Source organism: Chiloscyllium plagiosum, unplaced genomic scaffold (genome assembly GCF_037043375.1).
Source record: "Chiloscyllium plagiosum isolate Xiang-an unplaced genomic scaffold, Cpla_swu_hap1 HiC_scaffold_25, whole genome shotgun sequence".
Lineage (NCBI taxonomy): Eukaryota > Metazoa > Chordata > Chondrichthyes > Orectolobiformes > Hemiscylliidae > Chiloscyllium > Chiloscyllium plagiosum.
In genome coordinates this window covers 25781430-25808582 of record NW_028270163.1, presented here as the reverse complement: position 1 = coordinate 25808582, position 27153 = coordinate 25781430, and the positions used below count along the sequence as shown (strand labels likewise).

General features: G+C 39.2%; 1 protein-coding gene across 1 annotated transcript in view; it reads left to right on the top strand.

Moving 5' to 3' along the window:
* usp43a (ubiquitin specific peptidase 43a) overlaps nt 1-26391 on the top strand; it is a 471198-nt gene extending 444807 nt beyond the window's left edge. Inside the window, exons 10-16 of the mRNA XM_043714590.2 lie at nt 6734-6811; nt 8665-8794; nt 10130-10249; nt 11477-11705; nt 20708-20866; nt 21983-22141; nt 24602-26391. Coding sequence (XP_043570525.2) covers nt 6734-6811; nt 8665-8794; nt 10130-10249; nt 11477-11705; nt 20708-20866; nt 21983-22141; nt 24602-25854 — 2128 coding nt within the window. The 3' untranslated portion in view covers nt 25855-26391. The remainder of the gene's footprint in view (nt 1-6733; nt 6812-8664; nt 8795-10129; nt 10250-11476; nt 11706-20707; nt 20867-21982; nt 22142-24601) is intronic.
* Nucleotides 26392-27153: the final 762 nt, after the last annotated feature.

The window sequence follows — 27153 nt, the reverse complement described above, 5'->3', positions numbered from 1 at the left end:
TTACATTAGTAAAATGGACATTGTTACTGAGATTGGAGGAGATCTCAATGGTCTGTCTCCTTTGAAATCCAGAACTATTCTGTTTTTCCCCATGCCTTTCGTTATGGCATCATCAGATTGAGAGGAGTTTGTTGCAATTTTCAGCATTTACCCTTTCAGAACCATTGTCCTACGAAGCAGAAATCTCAGTTTCTGAGGAACAAAGCATCAAACAAAATTACAAATTAGTTTAAGCAGTTAATAGATGTTAATAGCCAGAATGTGCAGTCCTGTGGTAAGATGACTTTGACTATAATATGGCAACTATTGTAGGTTACATAGTGTAACCCCTTTTAAAAGCTAGAAAAACTGCCATGGTGCAGTTTATAGGAATAATAAGAACTACTTGTATTCACAAAGAGCCTTCAATTAACCATGCTTCCTCAAACTAATTTTATTGTAATAACATATTATGGTTTATTATTTGAATATTATATATTTCCAGAGATTTGAGCAACAAATCTGGGCTGGCAGTCTAGTGAAGAAGAGGGAGTGCTTCACTGTCAGATGTGCCATCTTTCAGATGATTCATTAATTCTGGCTCAAGGTTTTTTCTCAGCTGGATGTAAAATGTCCCCAGGCAGTATATATAGAAAAGTCAGGGTATCCCAGTCAAGATGTGTCACTCGACCAACATCAGCAGACTAAATGATCTCATCATTATCACATGGCTGTTTATGGGCCTTGATGTCTGCAAATTACACACTGTGTTTATTGTATTACTATAATGAATGAATTTCATAAGTACAGTATCTGTTTAGGAGACCTGGAGTTTTGTGCCTTATAAATTGAAGAATTTTCATTTGGCACCATTTTAATAACATAGGTATTGTCATGTTTTAAATCTATTCTTGCCCCTTTTATAATGTGTATTATATATGACCTTTTAAAATAAACAACATTTAGGATCACCTCTCTTTCCAATCAGGCTTAATGCATCCTATGACATATAATGGATCATTCCTAAATTTCTATCATAATAAAAGTGGCAACTTTGATTTGTGTGAATGAGCTGTATGCTGAGATGGATGACGTTAGGTAGAACCTCAATTTTGGCAGGTATTTTGTAGTCACTCTCCGTGCTCAGTGAGTTTTAATGTGACATATCTGAGTTTTGAACCACTAAGTTTCTTTATAAGTTGCTTCAGCTCCATCTATTGGCAGAAAGCCAGTTATGTAACCATCTTAACAACAAATGTAAGAAACAAAACAAAACTAATCTACGCACAGAATTGCACAGAGTATTACATGTGGCAAAGAGCAGTGTAAAGTGTCAATCAATAATCAATAAAAATCTTGATGCATTTTTGTACAGTCAGAGGAGGATTTATAAGTTATTGGAGAATTTATAGATTTCTAATAATCTTTGAATTTTATTTAGCCAATTGATTGCATGTGATACATTATGGGACCTTGTACCTTATATTAAATATTTACACAATGGAAAGATAGAAGTGTACACCACAGTCCCAGCTTTAGACGCTTGGTATAAAGCACGTCAATCATGGATACAATTATTCTAAGCATGACTAATTAAATTTGTAACTCATTGACCGTTCAACAATTTTATTGAGAGAATCACTAACTGTATAGATCAGGAAGATCACAGGTTGTTTCCCAGAGAGTCAGCTCATCTTTGATGAGATAGATGCAAGTTTCTAAAATTAGAAAGGGAGGTTTGGCTTCTATTCCTGATCCTAATCAGGTTCCAGTGAGTTTTAATAATGTGTATATTTAAGCATTAGATGAGAACACCATCACAATTGGATAATCCTCTCTTGTATTTATCAAATTAGCTTGCAGTTGTGTAGAACCATATTGGAGATGTGAATATTGTCACTGATTTCAGTCCCATACCAGGAGGGCTTGAACATGCAGATACAACTGCCCCCTACAGGTAGCTCCTACCTGTGTCTGTCCAGCAAGGGCACAGGAATGTGTCATTGTGGTACATTGTGTTTGGTTGATGCACATATCTTGGTTGAATAGTTGACAGTGTTTGCCAACTTGACTTGAGTGTAAAGCTTGCAGCGGTGCATTTCTCCCCCTCTTGTTTTCCTCCATCAGCACCTCCAGCACACTGACTGAAAACCTGCTCTGTCTCATGTTGTACCATTCCTTGCAGTTTCCCCGAATATATTCACTTCTGGCATGATTCCCAGCACCAGTTATAAACAGAATGCACCTCCCATTTAGGTGTGCAGTCTAGCTTTAAATCATGATGGGAAGTCACTACATATTTTGTCATTTATTTGGTCATGGGGTGTGGGTGTTGCTGACTGGGCCAGGCTTTGTTACCCATCACTAATTGCCCTTGAGAAGGTGATGGTGAGCCAATATTGGCTCCTCTGCTGATGTAGAGAGCAAATCAATAATCAGAAAAAACAGACTCGTGCCTGGATTTTCAACAGTGTCCCTGCATTCATGTATCACAATCGCTGTGTCTCTTTTTGAGGATTATCCGATTTATTTCCCACTTGTATTTTATTTACTGTCCATTTTTAATGATACTTGAGGTGGAGAGTTTAAATCGTTTGCTGCATGAATTAACAACTCCCCAGAGTTATTATCAAATGGCAGACACTTGAGAAATCAGTCAGGAAGCAAACCAAAAATCACAATCATCTGAAAAGATAACAATCTATGAACTAAAAATTCACAAACAGAAAGAGCTGTACACTCAATTTAACAGAGGGACAGATAGCAGAGTAGATTTGTCAGCCTTCCCTGAAGCACTTTTATATTGCCGACCTTATGCTGCTGGCTGGACACAGCCACTCTGGTGATGTCATTATGATTGATCTCACTGCTGCAACACAGCATGTAAAGTCTAAGTTGTCTTAGACTTAACAACTTAATTAAATGTAAACACAAATGTAGTTACCCTGAATCGATAAAACTCAGTAAAATTCAACTTGGCCATTTAGATTTCCTTATTGTTCTCCCCACCACTCTCAAAATAATAGTGGTTGAGATTAGTGCCGGTATTTATTTTCATCCTTTATGAAGTCATTGTTAAAAGTATTTATTGTTCATTTTAGACACTTTGACTTAGAAATGTCTTAATTCTCCATGTATATGCTACATCTCAGCTTGAAATTTCAATTTACAGTGCATCAAAATACACAGTATATTTATAATGTAATCAGTTCTGATTATAGATGTTGATCAGACTTTTACCTGCTGAAGGCAACCATGTAGTCATTATTACTTTCAAAGAGCATATTGTTTACGTGTAGAATTCAAAGTTTCCAAAGAACCCTTTAAGATGGTTGAAACGGCTTCCAGGAAGGGCGCAGTGAAATTCAAACCAGTTTAATTCATCCTTACCCATGCCATAGTTGCTTCTAAGGTTGGATGTTTTTAAACAAATCTTGAGCAACCTACTTTCCACCACTTCCTGTACAATTGCAGCTGTAAGCACTCCCCAGAAGTTGTTGTTCTGCACTAAACTGGTGAGGCATAATATGACACACCTTTCCTGATAGCTGAAAAGACCCAATTCTTGAGACACAGCTTCTGTCAAAGGTGTTGCACACAGAGTTACCAAGTATCAATATCGTTCGCTGTTTTTGGTGTTGGCATCCTTTGCCAAAATGCTGTAGCCACTGGGCAACATGGTGATGCATGGCAGGCTCCAGGAAATGTTGCCACTTTCCTGTGTATCCATTCGTAACTGCCAAGTGCGATACTCGATGTTTAGGGCCTTCATGTCACATCTCACAAGCATCATTGACGCAGAGCTTCGGAGGGTTCACTGGTCATCTAGCTTTGGCTACCTCACCACACAGAAGGTCATTGAGTTTCTGACTGTCATTCTGTGAATGTTCCCAGGATAATGAATGCACCTGTGTCTAAGGCGGGCAGCACGGTGGCTCAGTGGTGAGCACTACTGCCTCACAGTGCCAGGGACCTGGGTTTGATTTCATCCTCGGACAACTGTCTGTGTGGATTTTGCACATTTGCCCCATGTCTGCATGGGTTTTCCCTGGGTGCGCCGGTTTCCTCCCACAATCCAAAGGTGTGCAGGTTAGACACATTGGCCATGCTAAATTGCCCAGTGTGTGCAGGGCAATGGGAAATGCAGTGTCACAGGAATTGAATAGGGTGGGGGTGGGGGGGATGGTTGAGATGCTGTTCGGAGATTCAGCGTGGACTTGATGGGCTGAATGGCCTGCTTCCAAACTGTAGGGATTTAATGATTTTAATAAACATTAAATTAAACAGGTTGTAAGAAGCATTTGCACATTAAATTCTGCTTGAATTCCAGATGTGTAGGCGATCAGTAGTCACATTCTTGATTTGACTACCTGGGTTTGCGTTTGCTCGTTTGTTATTGTTGCATAACCTTAATGCTGAGCTTCAAATGTCACTCCTATTTTCCCACCAACACGATCTGCTCTTAGTTCTGCAGTAATACTTATCACTGCCATGTCTTATTGTATTTTTATTTGTTCATGGGATATAGTATCTCTCTGGCAAGGTCAGAATTCACTACCCAAACCTAATTGTCCTTCAGAACCTTTTGAGTCAAGCTGGTGCAAAAAAGAAGGAAAGTTGAGTTATTTTGGGGGGTTCAGGTATCCCCCGCTATCCAAAAGTAGAGCATTCCCAGGAAACCTTTCGTAAGCCAAAAATGGTGTAAAGCAAACACGCATGGTTTATATGGGAAAAACAGAAGTCCGCTTTGGAATCACGAAAACAGGTACTAGTGTAAGGCTTTCATAAAAGTGAAGTGGCATAAAGCGAACGTTTGAAAAATGGGGGATACCTGTATAGGAAGAAAGATGGAATATGGTACTTAGATACAGGATGGGCCATTGAAAGGTGGAACAGGCTCAAGGGACTGAATGGCCGACTTCTGCTGCAAGGTTCTGTGTAATCAGTGTCCTGTAGGCTAAGGAAATATCTGCCCTTTAAAGCCGAAACCCCGGGTTTTAATATTTTGTTATGTAAGCAAATAACACATTCTCTTAAACACAAGTTGAAATTGCTGGGACAACTCAGCAGGTCTGTCAGCATCTGTGTTAAGCAAAGTTGACATTTCGAGTCCAGTGACCCTTCTTCAAAACACAGAAGAGTCTTTCTCTCCACTGATAGTGCCAGACCTGCTTAGTTACCTCAGCAATTTATAATTTTGTATCTGAGTTCCAACATCCAGAGTTACAGAGTGCTTCAGCACGAAGAAAGTCCCTTTGGCCCAAATTGGTCCATGCCGACCAAAATGTCCAACAACACTAACACCTTTTCCCTGCACTTGGCCCATATCCTTCTAAACCTTTCCTATCCCAATTTTGGTCCAAATGCCTTTTGAATGTTGTTCATGTATCAGCCTCACCACTTCTGCTGGCAGCTCATTCCAAATGCATATCACCCTCTGTGTAAAATAGTTGCTCCATCAGGTTCCCGTTATTCTTTCCCCTCTAACCTTAAACTGATGCCCTCTAGTCCTTGACTCCCCAACCTTGGGAAAAAGACTGAGTGCATTCACCCTATCTATGCCTCTCATGATCTTATATACTTCTATAATATCCTTTTTTTTTGTTTAACACATTCTCGTAGTTGTACACAATAGTTCTAAAAACACTGTTACATCCCCTCACCAACAGTGCCAACCTTCATAAGCCATTCATTCATTTGCAGGAAATACCAAAGCAATAAAGAAAATGATTCCTAGCAAAAAATGAGGTTACTTTTTTAAAATGAATTATGCATTAGAGAGACCACACAAACCTCAATTGCTTTTTTTGCCCAAACCTTCAATACCAGCTGCCCACAAATGGCAGAGTCTGCATTGGACTTATCAATGATCTCGGAACCCATCAAAATGGAGTGGAATCAAATCACTGGCGTTTCTAAGAGATTACCTGAGAAGATAACATCTACAACACTCTACATTAATGTCTTAGTCCTGCATTTCTCATCATGCCTTCGGAAACCTCAAAATCTATTCCTGATTTTTCTTTTGGTCACTAGTCCAATCCTTCACCTAATCCTCAATCTCTAGTAATTCTGCTTCTGAAGTGCTCAGGGATGTTTCTTTCACATTAAGAGCACCGTTCATATTTAATTGCAGTTTATATTGGTGAAGTAAAACTGCTTAATACTATTGTTGTGTCAGCACCGAATTTGGAGCAAACATTCTCCCATCACTCATTCCAGAATCAGATAAAGTCCAAAAATTGGATTGACAGTTTTACTTCATTGAGTTGGTGCAAGACAATGTCACAGCAGTGCTGCAGGAATGTAACAGCACTATAATGTGCACATAATTAAAATTCATAATTTTTTTTTAGGTTAAATCAATCTTTGTTTCTTGGGCTGTATCATTTAGACAGGACCAGTAATGAGTAGGTTTACAAGGTTCTAAAGCATGCCAGCACTCAAACAATGTCAACTGAATAGACAGTTACTGTCTTGCGGGGAGGCAGCCTTAGTAAGTCTCAATCAGGATTCAGTAGATGTCCAAAGTAAGGCTGCTATCTCAGATGTTAAACAAGTATCACTCAATGTAATTACAGAGGAAAATATCTTTTGACAGATTACTTTTCAGCACTGATGATGTGACAACTTTCATTTGCTGCTCCCTCCTAAGTTTGAATTAAGTAGATGTGTGAAGAAAGTTCATCCTCAATGTAAGTGCCATGTATAAAAGTTGAGTTGAATTGTTCTAACATGCAATTGTTATTTTTAGGGCATTGCGTTCCTGTGGCCTAGGTGGGCCCCCACATATAAAACTTGTCCTGGAATGGGATCAAAAGACGAAAGATAGGTGAGTCTATATATGTAGGAACCTGAACTGAATCAGTTTTTGGCTTTCATTAGTAAGAATATGATGCTGAATTATGTTCAAATGTAAAATGAGCATTGTGGCTTACATTGAAAGTGAGTTTTCTGATGGATCTTATAAGTGAGAAAATATGAGAGAATGGAAACACCAGTGAACAACTGGCATAGCATTGAAGATTCAAGTATGATGGTCAAGTTCCTTACATATAATAGAATTCAGAATTACAGAGTTCCAAACCAGTAGCCTCAACTATACTCAGGTCTCTCACACAGCTATCCACTTACCTCAAATGTCAGCAAACTCTTCAAAAAGCCTCATCTCCCACCATCCAGATTGCTCTGTTACAAGACTCAGCAGGGCAAGATGAAACTCTCTTGTATTCTGGACCAGATCTCTCAGCCTCATACTCAGTTTATAGTCAGACCAATGAAAGACTAAGATGAACAGACAAATATGTGAATTAGAAGCAGAATTAGGCCGTTCAGCCCTCAAATCTGCTCCATTAAGGTCATGGCTGATCTGATTATTTCACATTCTCACCAACTCCCAAAAACCTTTCACATCCTTGTTTATCAATAATGTATCTAACTTTATCTTAAGAATAGTCAAGATTGTGTTTTCATTGCCTTTTGAGGAATGGAGATACAAATACTTTCAAACCTTTGTGAGGCAACAGTTCTTGTAAATTCTGCCTTAAACAGCGACATCTTATTTTTAAACAGTGACTTTAGTTCTAAACTCTGAAGAGGAACGTCCACTCTGTCTGGACTTCTCAGGAATGTTTATTACCATGGATATAAGCCTAATCTTTCTTTACAAGACAACCTACCCATTTCAGGCATTAGACTAGTAAAGCTTCTCTGAACTGCTTCTTGCCTAACATGGGGCAAGTTCACATTTTTCCACATTATTTCTTCATCCGTGGGACAATGTGAAATGACATTGATTCAGTTCATTACCTGTAATATCCCACATCAGATAAAAACATAAGCGTAAAGATAGGTAAAGACATGGGCGGCACAGTGGCTCAGTGGTTAGCACTGCTGCCTCACAGTACCACGGTCCCAGGTTCAATTCTGGCCTCGGGTGACTGTCTGTGTGGAGTTTGCACATTCTCGTGTGTGGGTTTCCTCTGGGTGCTCTGCTTTCCTCCCACAGCACTAAAGATGTGCAGGTCAGGTGAATTGGCCATGCTAAATTGCCCATAGTGTTAGGTGCATTAGTCAGAGGGTGGGTGGGTTACTGTTCGGAGGGTCGGTATGGACTTGAAGGGCCTGTTTCCACACTGTAGGGAATCTAATCTAATCAGTGAATAAGTTGAGAGGCACTTTGTAAAATCAAATCAACTTCTATTGATCTACTATTACAAAAGTGCATAAGCAATATGCTCACATAGAGATTGGGCATCTCACCTGTAATGGAAGTCAAACTCGGCCAGTATATTCTGACCTCAGATAATGCAGGTCAGGAGCCCATTTTGGCGTTCTCAAAATTATAAGGGTTTAAGTTGTTGATTATGACCACAAATACAAGCTCAGAAGAGAGATGGTAACCATGTAATTCTATTTTAAATATTTCACCGAGAAGTTGGTTAATATGACACAAATTGACCAGGACGATAATGATGTTGACTACGTCAACAATTTTAAGAATAAGCATAATTTTTGTGAAGATAATTATTCAGAGATATAAGTGACAGAGACCAGTATTGTTTAGGATTAAGTGGCTGAATTGTAATGGTTTTCCAAAGCAGTGTATTCTGATGCACCATTTGCCAGATCAATAAGGCTTCAATAAAATGTGTAACTGCAGTAGCATATGTCTTTGCTTTACAGCTTGTTTGGAAATATTCAGGAAGAAGTTGTCCAGGATGGAGAGAGTGTTCGGATTCAACAGCAGGCACATCAGCAGGCACACAGCTGTACATTGGCCGAGTGCTTTGAACTATACACCAAGGAGGAACAGGTAAAGAGGACAGTTGGGCTGTCCAACAAATACAGGGCAGTACACCCATTACTGGTGAGAGACAGAATTTAGCTGCATCTTTTAAAATGATCAGTGGTGGCAATTAGCACATTTAACAGAGTAAATAGCTTGAGGCGTTTCACAGGAGCCGTATCATGAGTGCTGTGCCACAGGTATCGTTGCTGGGTCCTCTCCTCTCTCCAGTTTATATTAAATAATTGGATGAAGGGATTGAAGGTATAGTAGCTATGTTTGCTGATGACACAAAGATAGATAGAAAAGTGACTTGTGACAAGGACATCAGAGCTTAAAAAGGGATATGGATAGGTTAAGACCTGACAAATAGAGCACAATTTGGGAAGATAGGAAATGGTCCACTGCGACAGAAAGAATAAAAAAGAAGCCATTTATTGAAATGGTGAAAGGTTGCAGAACTCTGAGATGCAGAGAGATCTGAATCTCCTCACACATAAATCTCAGAAGTGTGCAGGGCCAGCAAATAATCAGACTTTCTTTATTGTAAGGGAAATTGAATGCAAGAGTATGGAGCTAATGCCTCAGTTATACAGGGCATTTATGAGACTATATCTAGAGCACTATGTACTGTACTGATCACCATACTTATGGAAGCATGGTAATGTGTTGGAGGCAGTTGGAATGAGTGAATTGTCTCATGGTGAAAGGCTAGTCAAGCCAAGCCTATATCCTTTAGAGTTTAGAAGAGTTAAAGGTGGCTTAATTGAACCATCAAAGATCCTGAGGAAACTTGACCAGGTTGATTTTGAAAGGATATTTCCTCTTGTGGGAGCATCTATAACTGGGGGTCAGAGTTGAAAAACAAGAGGCACCTATTTAAAACTGAGATGAGGAAACATATTTTTTTCTTGAAGGGTTGTTAGACTTTGGAATTCCCTTCCTCAAAGGGCAATGGGTGCAGAAGCTATAAATATGGCAGAGGTGAATAGATTCTTGATTACCAAGTAGATTAAAAATGATCAGGGATATGCAGGAGTGTAAAGTTGAGATTAAAATCAGATCAGCCATGATCTTACTGAATGACAGAGCAGGCTCAAAGGAGCAAATGGCCTACGCTTGTTGCTTGTTCACATGCGCATATGTTTGTATGTTCATATTATAAGCATTTTTATAAGTGGCAAATTGTTGATCATAAATTATTGATTATCAGCTTGTGGTGCCAGACAACATTATGTCTGTGCACTCAATTAGTGTGAATAGGGAACTAAATTAACATGAAATTTTATTTTCAGTTGAAAGTTATACCTTCAGCCCGACAAGAACTTTGAAGGTCAATGTGGTACACTTGTTTCTCTGCAGTTAGCCCCAGATGATGCATGGCGATGCCCTCATTGTAAAAATCTTCAGCAGGGGATGGTCAAGCTTAATCTATGGACGCTGCCTGACATTCTTATAATTCATCTGAAGCGATTCCGACAGGTATTTCAGCATTAAATTTTGCATAACTAATTTATTTAACCATTTTTGCTCCTTTGAGAATAAGTTTGGTATAAACTGACTCTCTTTGGCAACTGCATAGAGTGTACGTTATTGTGTGGTTATATTTATAGATAGGCTATTTCATACAGTTTCATTTTTAGGAATAGTGAGCTATAAACAATATATCAAAAAATACTGCAATAGTATTCCTAATTCAGCCTACCTCAGTGCATAGATAGGGCCTTGTCCTATCAAATACATTTCCCTGTATTGAGTTAAAACTGTGTTTTGTGATTGTAGCGACGTATCTTACGGTATGATGAAGTTCTTTTGTTGTTTTAGCAAAACTACCATTCATTTCATTTAAACTAGTTACAAACATTTACACACAATTACACTTCAAACAGATTTGTTTATAATAACAATTCTGTGTCTTTGTATTGGACGTTTAATGGGTTTAAATTTAATGACATTTAATCAGTTGGGAATTGAGATATATGGGAAAAAGGTAGGAAAGTGAAGTTGAGGATTATAGACCAGCAATCGTCTTATTAAATTGCGAAGTAAACTTGATGGAATGACTGGCCTGCTCTGCTGCTATGTATTACGGTTTTACGGAACTGAAATAAAGATCAAACATCAAGGTATCGACTTGAATTCTCTGTAAGTACTTATTTTTTTGGATTAGGACAGAACGTGCTTCCTAACAGGGCTGTGGGTGTACCTATACCATGTGGACTGCAGAGGTCCAAGAAGGCAACTTGCCACCACCTTCACAAGGGCAACGAGAGAGAGGGAATTAATGTTTCCCTAGCCAGCAGTGTCCACATCTGTGAATGAATGTTAAACAGGTCATTGTTAATGCTCTTGATGGAATTGGTCAGAGGTGTTTTTCTTTGGTGTCATAAGCATTTCACACACACAGAGAAAGCACAATTAATTACACACCCTGTACTGACATTTAAAGGGTTGAGGAGCTAGTAATGCAATTATTGTTTGCAGAGCTGCCGACACTTGTAATTCTGTTCACTTTGCAAGAGATTTAATTGGTCAGCCTCATGTGAATAGACTCTTTTCCTTTCACTCTGTGAATTGTAAGCACTAAAAGGATGATGAAAATCAGTAACTTGCGTACAAAATTATGCTAATACCTAATTTTTCATTTTTAGGGATTTTAGCACATTACAGAAGCCATTGAAAGTTAATGTGTGACAATTAAATTTTCAGATGGGAGAGAGAAGAACTAAACTCTCTACTCTGGTAAAATTCCCACTAAGTGGCCTCGATATGACACCTCATGTAGCAAAACGAACTCAGAACACCAAGAATTTTTTATCCCACTGGTCACCATGGCGGAGACCACGTTTTCCTTCAGGAAGTAATCATGAAAACTACTTGTATGATTTGTATGCCGTGTGCAATCACCACGGGAGCATGCAAGGAGGTCACTATACAGGTAGGCCAGCAACCCCTCGGTACACTTATGACAGTCAATATTATTCCATTTTCACACCTGTAAAGCATGTAATCTTATTGTTTATCTTTCCATATCATGTTAGTAATTCAGAACAATCTCAAAATCTTGTGTACTTGGCTAGTTTCTGAAATACGTAAGTGTATTTCAATGTTCAGCTTTCCTGACTTGTCAATTCTGAATTGCCTTAGCCTCAGTTAATCAGCAGTAACATTTTGTGACCTGGAGAGGACTAAGCTTCTGCATTCACTTCTATACCTGCAAGTCAGAATATCATTTAATTCACAGCAACATCCCTACAGAAGACCCATTGATAATGCCCAACAACATTGGGTACATTACACCTTCTATATAACTTTGTCCTGTGCCACGCTTCATTCAAATTTGCAGAAAAGCTCATTATTTTGCAATTAACATTTATATCATTCAGAATAGCCCGCATTATAACTGTCCTCAATATGCATTCTAAACAAAAGAACACATCTTAAGTATAATCACTAGTTTTATAGTGAGCAGCCATTACAAGAAGTCTTCACTATATAGACATTTGATTTCTTAGAATTGTATGCACTTCTGGTGTTCCCCAATGTTTTATTATCATGTCGACACTGATAATACTTGAAGCCACAACTGATTGTATTGCATTTAATTGGTCATGCTATAATTTCTGTTAAAATAACCATTGAATTTGACTGTAATTACCGGTGTGTTGGAGCAACAATTGCAGCAGTAAAACTCTGATCCCAAAACACAATTTCCTTACAATGTCTGCACAGATTGGCAAGAGTGAGTTGATAAAGTAATTAATAATTAATTAAGTAACTGTACTGCATCAATTCACTATTTGATAGTAAATGCATTTTCAATCCATGGACTATAGTTTCTGCAGAATAGCCAGCAATTAATTATACGCTGTCAACTCTCCGAATAATATTGCTCATGATTTCTCAGAAATTTTGTGAGAAAGCAGCATTAGGCTGAGAAGGATTAACCGAAGCACTGGTTAATCTGTATTTGAAGCAGTCCTCGAACTGTAGAACACTGCGGAAAGAGTCTGGGATCTACCAGTAAATGGAATGGGATCACATAATCCAGTAGGAAGGCCATGATTCTCAAGTTCCCACCACACTGGAGGGAGATACAAGGAGCACTGGGGTTTATTCACAGATAGATCTAGGGATTGCAGATATTCGAAAGAGTAGCTTCAGCATCACTAGGATAACTCTGGAATTGGAGAGTACTGGCTCTCAGTGGAAGGGGATTGTGAGCAGTGTGGGGAACCCATCTGGGAATGATATTAAAATTTCTGGGCAGTAACCCAGAAATCCATTAGGATTGAGAAAGGGGTTTGTGACCAGTGTGGTGTTCTTTTTTTTTAAGAGGGTGCATTCTGCAACTTGATATTATTGACAGAACAGTGTCGAGCTGTCTTATGAAATGGAACCAATGAGAAGGGACCTAAATTTTATTGGATTTTTCAAGGTCTAACCCAGTTCTTTTCCCTCATTTTTTTATTATTGCCAAACTGTGTACAAAAAAGTAACTAATTAATTAGTTCAAGTTTCAAAGTTTTATTTACATTCTCTGGTCCTCTGATTAAAATATGTTTACACTGTGAAGAACTTTGAACAAGCAATTTATTTAATATTGTGTGAATGTACTGTTTACAATTTCTATTACTTTTCCACAATACATTGTACTCTAAACACAAATGAAATGTTCGGTAAAATATTTTTATGAGTGTAACTAATACAGTAAAATGCAACATGGTTTTTGTCTTTTAGCTGATGGAATACAGGCCATGTTAATACAAAATAATATTTTTGGACGTTTTGTTGGTTTGAAATTGAGAAAGAACAAAGAAAATTTACAACCCAGGAACAGACCCTTCGGCCCTCCAAGCCTGAGCCGATCCAAATCTACTGTCTAAACCTGTCGCCCAATTCCTAAGCATCTGTATCCCTCTGCTCCCCACCTACTCATGCATCTGTCCAGATGCATCTTAAATGAATCTACCGTGCCTACCTCTACTACCTCTGCTGGCAACGCGTTCCAGGCACCTACCACCCTCTGTGTAAAGTACTTGCATCATCTATCCCCCTTAAATTTTTCACCTCTAACCTTGAACGCATGACCTCTTGTTATTGAATCCCTCACACTGGGAAAAAGCTTATCTCAAACTACCCTGTCTATACCCTTCATGATTTTGTAGACCTCAATCAGGTCCCCCCTCAATCTCCTTTTTTCTAATGAAAGCAATCCTAACCTACTCAACCTCTGTTCATAGCTAGCACCTTCCATACCAGGCAACATCCTCATAAACCTTCTCTGCACCCTCTCCAAAGCGTCCACATCCTTTTGGTAATGTGGCAACCAGAACTGTACACGGTATTCTAAATGCAGCCGAACCAATGTCTTGTACAATTTTAACATGACCTGCCAGCTCTAATACTCAATACCCCGTCCAATGAAGGCAAGCAAACCATATGCCTTCTTGACCACTCTATCCACCTGTGCTGCCACCTTCAGGGTACAATGGACCTGAACTCCCAGATCTCTCTGCTCATCCACTTTTCCCAAGGCTCTTCTGTTTACAGTATATTGTAGCTGATACTGTTGGGCTGATCACAACGAAAAGATCCCAAGTCTGTAAAAAGGTCTCCTGTGGTGTAGTGGTAGCATCCATGCCCCTAGACCATGAGGCTGGGTTCAAGACCCACCTGCAGCATGATTTGTATTAACATCTCTGAACGGTTGATTAGAAAAATAGGTTATAGGAAATTTTAATGGGAATTGCTGACTAAATTGTAAGGAAAGCAAAGTGGCAAGATGAGCTTGCAACAATGTAATTTATCAGCATACACATGAAACATACCTTTACTTATCATTCCATTCATCCATTAAAAATAGTGCCTTAAATACGGAAGGAGGTATAATATTTCAGCTAAAGGCTACCCCTTTACAAGATAAATCTTTACAAGATGTTTTTAATATCTGCCCCATTACAGATCAAATTTCGTCATTGATGGTTTCCAACTGATCATTTTATGTTAAGGCCTCTTTCTTTTGAATGGAGTGATCAATAAATTGACCTGTTGTTTCACAAAATTTGACAGAGTTACCCCCTCCTTATAAGAAAATGCTTTTTTGTTTTCAGATTATTTAGAATTATTATCTGTTAAAATGTCCTCAATTGATACAAAATGTTGCACATATTACTTATTGAATTTTGCATTTCTGGTTCTATAATCTGTTTGTCCTCCCCCATTTTAACTTTGCTTGGTGGCATAGTGGCTCAGTGGTTAGCACTGCTGCCTTACTGCATCAGAGGTTTGGGTTTGATTCCACTCTTGAACAACTGTCTGTGTGGGGTTTACACGTTCTCCCTGTGCCTGCATGGGTTTCCTCTGTGTACTCCAATTTCCCCCCACAGTCCAAAGATGCACAAGTTAGGTCCATAGTATCCAGGGATGTGTAGGCAAGTTGGATTAGCCATTGGAAATACAGGTTTGTAGGCGGGTATTTCCAGGTGCGATGTTCTTCAGAGGGAACATTGTGAACCTTGATGGGCCGAATGGTCTGCTTCCACACTATAGGGATTCTATGATTCATGTGAAGTCATTAAAATAAACTTTTGTCCTATTTTGCTTTCCATGTAAAGTAGATTTTTTTTTCAAAGTGGTTGTTTGATTTCTCTGATTTATTTAGCTCAAAACAGTGAAGCGACAGGCAGTTTCAATTAGTTCCGCTCCTTTTTCTTTTACCAGTTGTTCACAGGAGAATGAGAACAGTTGTGATTGTACATTAATAACATTGTAGAAATGTCACTGGACGTGAATTAGGGAGTTAGTCTGTACAGTGATGTGTGATGGGCACTGACCTTGTATCTCTGGACTCTGAACTAGCATCAGTGTCAGGTAATAGTGCTTGCCCCCTCTTGCACCTGGAGAATCCCATTTAAGGTGGTATGCGATAGGTGGATCAGAAATCCAGTTACTGATGTGTTGTGTACATCAAGTCACAGCACAGAACCATTTTGTCCAAAATATGATAAATATAGAGAAAATTGAACATGAGGAATTCACAATATACATACAAGGCTGAAAAGCAGCATTGTTATGTATCCGATCTTCCATTTAAGTATGGGGTTTTTTACAAGATGATGTCTGGATCCCTTTTTACTTCAGCTGAGTCAGATGATTTGAGTGTATAGTATATGGTAGCACAATCTGTTGCTTAAGCACTTAAGCATCCTAAACGTGATCACAACCAAATTGAAATATTAAATGAAAACCAATCAAAGCACAAAATTGAAGGTGCTTGAACTTTTCGTAAAATATTAAAACTTCGCAAAATCATGTTGAACTATTGTTAGGGTTATAATAGAAACAGGAAATTACCAGATCGCTTGTAGAGGAAACAGTTGTTTACTTGTTGCCCTACTCAACCTTCACCCCAATGAACCACACCTCTTCATAAATGTTTTTTTTAATCTGCATAACACATTGCGGCATTGTATTTGCTTGTTTTTCATTAGCTCTCAACTGGATTGTTTTAACTGCATTTAGTATCAGTTAACAATCAGGGAACAATCATTAATTGGGTACAGTGGTGATGTGATTTTTGACTTATACACAGGAGAAACAAATAACAAAATTAATAATAACTTCTTTACCTTGCGGGTTCAATTAGTTGGATGGGTTGTTTATAATGCAGAGCAATGCATGGGTTCAATTCCCGCACTGACTGAGTTTACCAATATGAGAATCTTCACATTTTGGATATGAAACCATACCTGCACTTTTGCTATGCCTGGACTCAATGTCCTCAGCAGAAAGAGAATGTACAACCAATCTGTATTTCCAGGGCCATTTTGGCAGAATGTGGGTATTGCTGGCAGTACCAACATTTATTGACCATTACTACTTGCCCTTGAGAAGGTGGTGATGAACTGCCTCCTTGAACTGCTGCAGTAGGTACATCTCGACTGCTGTTAGGGATGTACCTCCATGTTTAGATGTCCAAACCACTTCTGTCAACTACTTAGAGAAGGTTAGTGTCTAAATGGATATGGAGTCGATGGGTGATGGAATAGGTTTGCATATGGCTGACCAGGTAGGATGTCAGGCAAGTGGTTAGGATGGGGACAAGTAAGTGAATGAGGTGGTAGAGTGCCAATCAGGGGAGACGAGGCCTAGCAGTATTATCACTGGACTGTTAATCCAGAGACCCAGGCAATGTTCTGGGGACCTGGCTTCAAAACCCACCATGGCAGATGGTGGAATTTGAATTCAATAAATATCTGGAATTAAGAATCTAATGACTAATGTAAATCCATTGTCAATTGTTGTAAAAATCCAACTGGTTCACTAGCATCCTTTAAGGAAGGAAGTCTGCCATCCTTACCTGGTCTGGCCTACATGTGACTCCAGACCCACAACAATGTGGTTGACTCTCAACTGCCCTCTGGGCAATTAGGGATGGGCAATAAATGCTGCCGAGCCAGCGACGTCCTCATCCTGTTACAGAATAAAGTAAAAAAAAAAGGTGAGCAGTACATCCCAGAAATAATTGTAAATCAAGAGGTGAAAGGAAGGGAGGAACTTACAAAATTACAATCATCAGAGAATAGGCACTGATAAAATTATTAGAAATAAAGGCTGACAAGTTCCCAAGTAAGATGAACTCCATCCTCAGATCTTAAAGGAAATGGCTGCTGAGATAGATAAAGGGTTGGTTGCAAATTTCTAAAATTACTGAGATTAGATTCTGGAATGGTCCTATCAGCTTGGAATGGTCCTATCAGCCAAAGTAAATTGTGTATTTTAGAAAGGAGACGGACAAAAAGCAGGAAATTACAGACAGTTCAGCTGTCATAAGTAAGATGCTGGAATCTATTATTAGGGAGGCCTTAGTAGGATAGATTGATTATCTAACAGAATAAGCATAAATGGTTCATTTTGAATTGGCAACCAAAATTTGTGGTTCAGTGGACAGTGAAGAAAGTCATCTAAGATTACAAAGGGATCTTGATCAATTGGGCCAATGAGCTAATGAGTGGCAGAGTTTTATTTAGAACGTATTATATTTTAGTAAAACGAACAAGGGCAGGACTTATACAGTTAATAGTGAGAACCTGAGTAATGTAGTCGAGAGATTGAGAAGTTTAGGTGCATGGTTCGTTGAAAGTTGCATCACAGGTAGACAAGGTGGTGAAGACAGCATTTAGCACGCTTGCCTTCATTGCTCAGACCTTTGAGTAAAGGAGTTGGGACATATGTTGGGGTTGTACAGAATGTTAATGATACTACATTTAGGGTATGGTGTACAATTCTGGTTGCCCTGCTATAGGAAGGATATTATTAAATTGGAAAGACTTCAGAAAAGATTTATAAGGAAGTTGCCAGGACAGGCGGGTTTGAGCTTTCAGGAGAGGCTGAATAGGCTGGGACTTTTTTCATTGAATGTAGAAGGTTGAAGAGTGACCTTTATAGATGTTTATAAAATCATGAGGGCGTAGATAAGAAGAGTAGCAAAGGTCTTTTCCCTCGAGTAGGGGAGTTCAAAATTAGAGGGTGTATTTTTAAGGTGAGAGGAGAAAGATTTAAAGAGACTGGGGGGCACCTTTTCTCACACAGAGGGTGGTTCGAATGTGGAATGAACTGCCAGAGGAAGCGGAAGTTGCAGCTATAATTACAACATTTAAAAGATATTTGGACAGGTACATGAACAGGAAAGGTTTAGATGGATATGGGCCAAACACAGGCAGTTGGGACTAGTTTAGTCTGGGAAACGTGGTCGGTGTGGACGAGTTGGATGGAAGGCTCTGTATTTGTGCTGGATGATTCCACGACTCTAAGATATAACCAGTGGGGTGAAACAAAAATCAGTTAATTATAATCTAGATTAATGACTGGATGAAGGCATGGCTGTTCAGTTTGTAAATTTGCTATTGACACAAGAGAGATAGGAGAGTACTTTGTGAAGGGGACATAAGGAGATGCAAAGAGATATAAATAGATCAAGTGAGTGCGCCAGAAGAGGCAGATGGAGTAAAATGTAACTAAATATAAACTTGCCCGCTTTGACAGAAGAACAGGAAAGCAGTGTTTTGTCTAAATGGAGACAAAATACTGAACTCTGTGGTCCAGAGCAGGATAGTTCTAGATGCTCTGGTACTGAAGCACAAGAAATTAGTTTGCAGCTGCAGCATATGATTAGAAAAGCAAATGGAATTTTATTATTTGCAAGGGAAATACAGTAAAAAAAAAAGTTGAAACAGTTGGACAGGATATTGGTGAAAATAGAATAAGGAGCAGGTCACTTGGCCTTTCGAGACTGTTCCACTGTTCAGTAAAATATCGGCTGATCAGGGTGTGGTTTCAGCTCCACTTTCCACTTCTGTCTGCACCGTGTCATCCTTGCCTCCCTGTCTATCAAAAATCTACCTAATTCAACCTTGAATAAATTCAACACCCATCTTTCATGCTCTTCAAGAAAAGAGAATTTCATGGAGTGACAATATGCTGAAAGAAGAAAAATTCTCCTCCTCTCTCGAAAAAAGGAGGCCTCTTCTTGAACTGTGTCCTGTAATTTTAGTTTTTCCCACAAGAGAAACAGTCCTTCTGATATCTGCCCTATCCAGTCTCTTCAGGATCTTGTATATTTCAATAAGATAAAATCTCATCCTTGTAATTTCCAATGGATTAAGGCCACTCATATTCACCCTTTCTTAAGAAAAGCCTTTCAGCTCAGGAACAAGTCATGATGTGACCACATCTGTGTACATTTTTGGTCTCCTTATTTAAGAAAGAGTATAATTGCATTAGAATCAGTTCAGAGAAATTTCACTCAACCAGTTCCTGGAATGAAGGGCAGACTCACAAATAGCAAGCAGACAGAATAAATCTTTACCCTTTGCACATTACGAAGACTGAGAGTTGATCTTATTAAAACATATTGATGGGCCATAACAGAGAGATTGCTGACAGGACATTACCCCTTGGTGAAAGAGACTAGAAGCAGGATACACAGTTTAAAAATAAGGGTCTTCCATCCATTACAATGGAGGTGACAAGAATGCTTTTCTCTCATAAGATGTTTAATCTGTGGAATTCTATTCTCTAGAGAATGGTGGAGGCAGGACCAATGAATAGGTTTAAGGCTGAGTACTGTGCCTAGGGTAAAGATTCATTCTGTCTGCTTAAATCCTTGACTATCAAGGAAGTGAAAGAGTATAGTGAGTAGACAGGATAGTTGAGGCCACCATTAGACCTGCCATGATTTTTAAAAATGACAGAGCTGGTTTTACTGTATTGTTATAAAAGTTCAAATGATTCACTAATGTCCATGAAGTACTATATTTTCTTCCTTAGCTGGATTGGACTTTGAAACTACATCAATGGGCTTGACTCTCAACTGAGCTCTGAAATAGCCTAGTCAGTCACTTACTGGTGGCTTTCCACCTCCTTCCAGAGGGCAAATATGGATAGGTTGTGACACCTACGTCCCATGACTGTAGTGTTAAAACAAAAGGTCCAAGCTGGAATCAATCCCACAAGTTTGGAATTGACTCAGAAAACAGGATGGGTTCAGGTGACCTTAAGAGTGATACCCCTCCTCCCAAGAGGACATTATTTTGTTTAATACATTTGAATATAGCAAGCACTCCAAACGCATTCTAAAAGATATATTTGCATAGCTGCTACAAAAGATTTAAAGTTATTTTATGAAATATGCAAAATATTTATGTCCACTAACATTTAAGCCCAACCTGTGTCATTCTTCTATCAACGTAACAGGGCCTCAGACATAAATGCCTTTACTTTCAAGATATATGGCTCATAGAATTCAACTAGTTTTGAATGAATGGGTTGTATCAATGAGTCTATAGTGTACTGGGATCTTGTGGAAATTAATGGAGAAGTGCTGAAAACTGCAGCTCTTTTATTCTGGTTGATTGATTTTACTTTTTGTTTTATCAGCATACTGCAGAAACTCTGTGGATGGGCAGTGGTATGATTATGATGACAGTAACGCAGAGCTGATTCCAGAAGAAGAGGTTTGTACTCGTGGCGCCTACATACTCTTTTACCAAAAAAGGAACACCATTCCCCCTTGGTCAGCCAACAGTTCCGTGGCAGGTATGTGGATCGTAGCAGCTGCAGTTCATTGCTATAATAGTGTGTGATTCACTTGTCAGCCTTATAGGTCCTACATATTTCAATAAGGTGACCGTACAAAGGTTGAGTAGACTTGACAGGTAGATGCTGATAGGATACTTTCTCTTAAAGCAGAATTGAAATCTAGGGGTGCGGTTTCAAAACAAGGGATGTCCAATATAAGACAGAATTGAGGAAGACGTTTTCTTCTCTGAGAGTCATTCAAAAAGCAATAGAGGTGAGGTCATTGAATATATTCAAAGCTAAGTTGAATTTTTAATCCACAGGTAGTCATGGATACCAGGAGGCAGGCAGGGAAGGACAGTTAAAGGCCCTGGCTCTGAAACCCCACTAAATGCCAGCAACAATCCCCACTAACTCCCCTGATGTGGCTTCCTGCCTCATGTTCCTGCTCCTGCCTGCTAGACATTGTGCCAATTTGGCCAGCTGTTGTGTGGAGACCTGCAACATTTTATTTAAACAGGCATCTGCTGTTAAGACCCTATGGATGTTTGGGCCTCTGATCTGGCTGAATCCTTTAACCTCTTGCCCACTTCTCCCTCCTCCCTGGGGCTGTAGAGTTTGTTGCAGCTTTCTGATGATGTGTTACCTGATGAGAATGGCTTGTTCAGTACACCTTTGAATGTAACATGAATAATATTCTGGTAGATTTAACATTTTTTTTAAAAAATCAGACATGCAAATAGAAACTGAATGGGACTTTGGCCTTGGCCTTTATCCAAGTTGGTACTGCTGGAACCGGGAGGTCATGTCAGAAAACCAAGTGAAAAGTTTGATGATATATATAAAAAGTTTAATTTCTCACAGCCGCAACAACTAATTTTTTTAAAAATAAACTTTGACAAAAGTGTCCCATGGAGTTTAAGGAAAGAAAACACTAACAAAAATGCACTTGGGACCTGATGATGGCCTGCAACTGAGTTAATTGTTCAGTTCAGACAACATAAGCGCTGGTTTTTGTGATCCCCTCAGTGGTCTTGTATGGCAGCAGATGTGAAATACTGTAAGACTGTAACAGTCGATTATAATCCAATAAAGTGTGGATTTTATGGGTTTCTTTGTTTTTTGTTGTTGCAGGATCCACAAGCTCGTCTGTCTCTGATCATTGGCTTAACCGGCTCACCGGAGATAGTAAACGAGGGAGCTTGGTATCCCGTGCATCCACTAACTGTACATCCCTCCCTTCATCTCCTGACTCTCCCGTCTTCCCAGATAATCCAATAAAGGATAAAAATGGTACAGGTTATTTTAAAAAAAACTTTTGAGCGTAACCGGTTTCTTAAGAGTTCATGTATTTAGACCTGATTAACACCATGAGAAATAGGTTCTGGTTAATTTGAAATGATCTGAAAGCCACTGTGTACAGAGAGGAACACAGCTGCTGAATGTCTGGTTTCCACACCTGTTTATTTGCTGATCTGTTTTGTTTAGTTCCTAACAAAGCTTTACAATACTGCATTGTGTCTCGATGTTTTCTAATCAGCCTGTTAATACAAACCTCCAGATCAAGTTAGACTTGAAACTAACCCTCCTGGTTCAGAGCTTGTACCACAAGAACCGTCATTGCATTGGGTCCGAATTATAACACACAGTGAATTTGAGCTATGAACATTTAAATCTGCTTTCGAGTGACACTTATTGCAACACAGCCTCTTTTCTATCACTGAGAACTTTTGATGCACTAAATGCAAAGCCATTAAACTGCAATTTTGACTCAAACTGTGTAAAGTGAGATTGTGCTTGTGGAATTTCTTCAAAGTTCTGATCACCTCAAAAGATGCAAATCCCAATACAGTTTTGACCAAACAAATTGAGCAAAAGTCCTATTGTTAGATTATTTCATCGTTTCATATAACAAGGGCACCAAGTTGCCATTGAAGTTTGATTATGGCCCAGTGGTTAGATTTTTCCCTCCCCCACTGGCCATTGTAAAGGTAGGGGGAGGGGGGCTTGTTTCATTCAACAGCAGCATACCCTGTGCTTACCTGCCTGTGCATGCCTCCATTGCAGTGATACCACAGGCAGGGGTATCTGGGTCAGTGGCTTGCCTGACATTGGGCCAGTTGAGACCCTTAAATGGGCAATTAGTTTTCATTTAAAGACCTCACTCCACTGCTGCCAAGCAGCAGGCTTGATCCAGTGACCCAGACAGCAGGTTTCACTGTGCAGGCCATTGTCCTACTGGCCCTTCTTTAACAGAGCTATTGATGGCTCCCCAAGGTTTTAATTCACCCAAAACGCCCCCTTCACATTATCCTTGCAAACCCCAGCCTCCGCCTTCTTCACTTGACACCCAGCAAGACCCCTAAACACAGGTCCATCAGGTACTGATCCAATGCCACACACCTTTATCCTGAAATGCTGGACAGCTGTTAACCTCTCTAGAGCTGGCAGACCTCTGAGGTGGGACTTCCTCATCCTTGGAAGACAAATTATCTCCTTCAGCCTACTAATAAGGACAGCAGTACCTCCAACACCTGTTACCACCTCCAACAATCCTCCACCTCCTGTAACTCAGTGCATGGTGTACTTTTTAACCCTGTGGATATCTAAGTTGATGGGACCGCTCATTCTGTTTAAAGTACAAATGACTGAAGCATATGGTCAGAGGTTTGACAATAGCTATGTGAGATAAAAATGGGAAAAACACAAAAAAGAGGTGCAAACATTATGTGATCTAGGATAATACAAATAGGGTTTTCTGCATTTCCTTTCCCCTATATGTTAACAGAGTCTGGGGGAAGATTTGCCATTGCCACTTGCTGTAACTGAGTTAATAACTGAGTTAATAACTCAGTAATATGGTGGTTTTAAAGACGTGAATTCCTGAACCAATGTTATTGGAGATCAGTGCCTCAGAGGTCAATGTTTCCCTTCTTGAGACTGTGATTTTCACTTAGCCATAGGAGGTGTGCTTGTTTTTTTTTTAATTCATTCACAGGATGTGAGTGTCACTGGCTAGGCCAGCATTTATTGCCCATCCCAGAGGTCAGTTAAGAGGCAACCACATTGCTGTGGGTCTGGAGATACACGTAGGCCAGATCAGATAAAGACAGCATATCCTTCCCTAAAGGATATTAGTGAACCAGATGGATTTTTCCAACACTTGACAAAGGATTCATGGTCATCATTAGACCTTTAATTCCAGATATTTTGAATTCAACATACACTATCTGAGTTGGTGGGATTCAAACCCAGAATTTAAGTTGGTTAGCTCAAATAGTTGGAAACATTTTTGATGTGCTAAATTTGAAACAGTTAAACTGCAATGTGTACTGAAACTAAGTGAGGTTGTGCCTATTAAATCTTTTCAAAGCTTTGTTTGCTTCAAAAATGCAAATCAAAAATTCAGTTTTGATCAAACATAACAATTCATTGACTAGATGATGCAGAACAAAGCCAACAGCATGGGTTTGATCTCTATATCAGAAGTGCTTGTTCATGGAGTTCTGCATTCTCACCTTACCCCATACTTGCAGAGCTGCTTTTCATGAGCTGTGCACAACCAATTTTCTCCCAGTCTCAAATGAAGAGAGATGCCTATAGACCTTTGTGGACCATGGCTCCATATCATTTTGTATTTGTAGATAAATAGTAGATTAACCTATTAGATTTTAATGGCACTCAATGGGAGAAAGAATGTTATTAAAAATGCTGCATAATGTTCTGTAACTGAATTTCTGTTCATTTTCCTAGGTGGCTTTGAAATACGACCATTTGTGCGTGGTATTCAAGGACGAAGTATTAGTATGAAAGGGTCATCTGCTTCATCTGTACCTAAAGAGACAGCTGGAAAAAATGCAGCATTACGTTGGTCGCTGGGTGCTAAAGACAGACCACAATCAATCCCTGGTGCGCTGGTTGAATATTTGGAGTCTGGTCGTAGACCCAAGTGCACAAAGGAGTCCATTGTACCAATAATGACAGGCAGCACAGACCCTGACTCTCTGCCACCAACAGATAAATCAAAGCAGTCAAATTCAGATTGCCATGCTGACTGCAAAAAACAGACAGGCAAAGGTTCAACTGTAAACCAAAGCATGGCTTTTGCGGGAAACAGGATTGGGGATGCAAGTGTTGAGAGAATGTATGATTCTTTAAAAAGCCTCCGTACTACCCATCATAAAGAGAATTCTGTAGACGAAAAGTCAAATACATTGAAGAGAAATGGAAAGCAAAGAGGAAGCGGAGGTACTTTTCAGAGAAAATCATCTAAAACAGCAACGGACAAATCAGAAGTTGTACTTATAAAAGCAGAAGAACCCATACATCAAAGAGATGACAGAACATGTACTAATACTGGTGGACTGAGTATTGGCTCAATGAGCAGCTTGGCTCTAAGTGACACTTTGAAGAGAAAGAAAGGACACCATGGTAGCAAGAAGCTTGAAAAGTCACTATCCTTGAGGAGCAGTGATCTTGAACCAATGTCATCACCAAATCTTCGAGAAGCAGATAAAGGTAGCAAAGCAGAAGAAACAAAAGTCAATGAAAGAAAGTTTGCATTTCTGAGGACAAACTTTTTGAAGAAGGACTCTAAAAGGCAAAGTGAATTGGAGAAATCTTGGTCTGCCAAAAATGTCAATATGCCGTCAAGTATATCTCTCTCCAATGGGGCTTTGAATGGTAAGCACAAAGAGGAGTCTCCAAGCGAGAGCAGGGAACAACTTGGAGTGAATAGAACCAAAAGCTGTGCTAAAAACAGGCAGGAATTAAATAATGGCAGGATTAATATATCAGGGGAAGAGATTAGACGATCACAGAGTTCATCCAACATAATGATCAAGGAGGAATTGACTTTGAAGAGGTCAAGTTCACTTCAGAAGACTGGACCAAACTCTCAACAGGCTCGAAGCATAAATGTAGAAAAATATGGTACATTGCAGAGGATGAAATACAGCACTTCCTCTCTTGGAAGGAAAAAACCTGTGCCTGAATCAAGTTTTTAAAGGTATTACAACTGTGGATGGATTGGACACAATGAAGTAATTGTAGTTTTATAATTAGGTGCACTATTTTTTCTGTTAACTGTTTTGCATTCTTCAATGAATAGCCAATATTTGTAAATAATGTTTGAAATTTTACAGATATCTAAGGACAAACATCAGATATATAGATTTGCTATCTTTGTGAGCTCATAATTTTCCTTTTAAAAATAATTGGCTCATTTTAATTGGTATGCAATAAGATTTTAAAGTGAGTGAACTCCTAAAATATTAAAAAATCTATATCCATCTCATATTACTGAATTTTAATCACTGCTTTGTTATAAAGGATACTTTTGTAAAACAAAAATTTGAATTTGTAATGTCTTCATGTTTTAATGGTGTAACCAAAAATGTTCATAGTTACAGGAGACATTGTACAGTTTTATGGCTGCTTAAAATCAAATGTCAGCTGTTAACATTTGTTCTGTACTGAATGATCATTTATGTAAGGAAACATGGCACAAACTTTCATAATGATTAAAAACACTTTTGGACACATTCCATACCAGAATGCATTTTTGTTCAGAAATTGAAGCCAACCAGCTTATGTGCTCAGGACAACTTTTTTTTGTTCTCTCCAGTTTAGCGTTTTTTTTTCTGAAGCTCATGGCTAATTAAAAGAGCAACAGTTCCATGAAGCTAGACTATCTTCTGATATCTTTTTCCAGTTTAAGTTGGGGCCACATAATTCATAACCTGCCATCATGACGTGATTTTTGCAACTTAAGAAGGACAGATTCTCTAATCTTTAATAAAGTGATTACATGGTAATTCAGTAGCTGGTGATTCAGTCTGCTGCCTTCTTGGTTCCATATGGGATATTTGAATCATCAGGGATTACAGAGTTCCCAATGTTAACTCGAAAGGGATGTAAATGCTGCTTAGATTTTGCTCAAGATTAGAGTAGTGCTGGAATGCACAGCAGGTCAGGCAGCATCCGAGGAGCAGGAAAAATCAACGTTTCAGCCAAAAGCCCTTCATCAGGAATCCTGCTCCTTGGATGCTGCCTAATGTGCTGTGTTTTTCCAGCACCATTCTAATCTTGACTCTAATCTCCAGCATTAGCAGTACCCACTTCTGCCCCATTTCGATTTTGCTGCTGAACCCAGTCATCAATCGTAGGAGAAACTCTTTGGCTTTGAAAATTATATTATGTTTTGTCATTTAAGAGTGCCAGTGACATGAATAGCAACAATGCATCCTTCAGCATCCCTTTGTGATTTGACATGTAAAAGCATGATCAATGTTGAACGGTTCAAG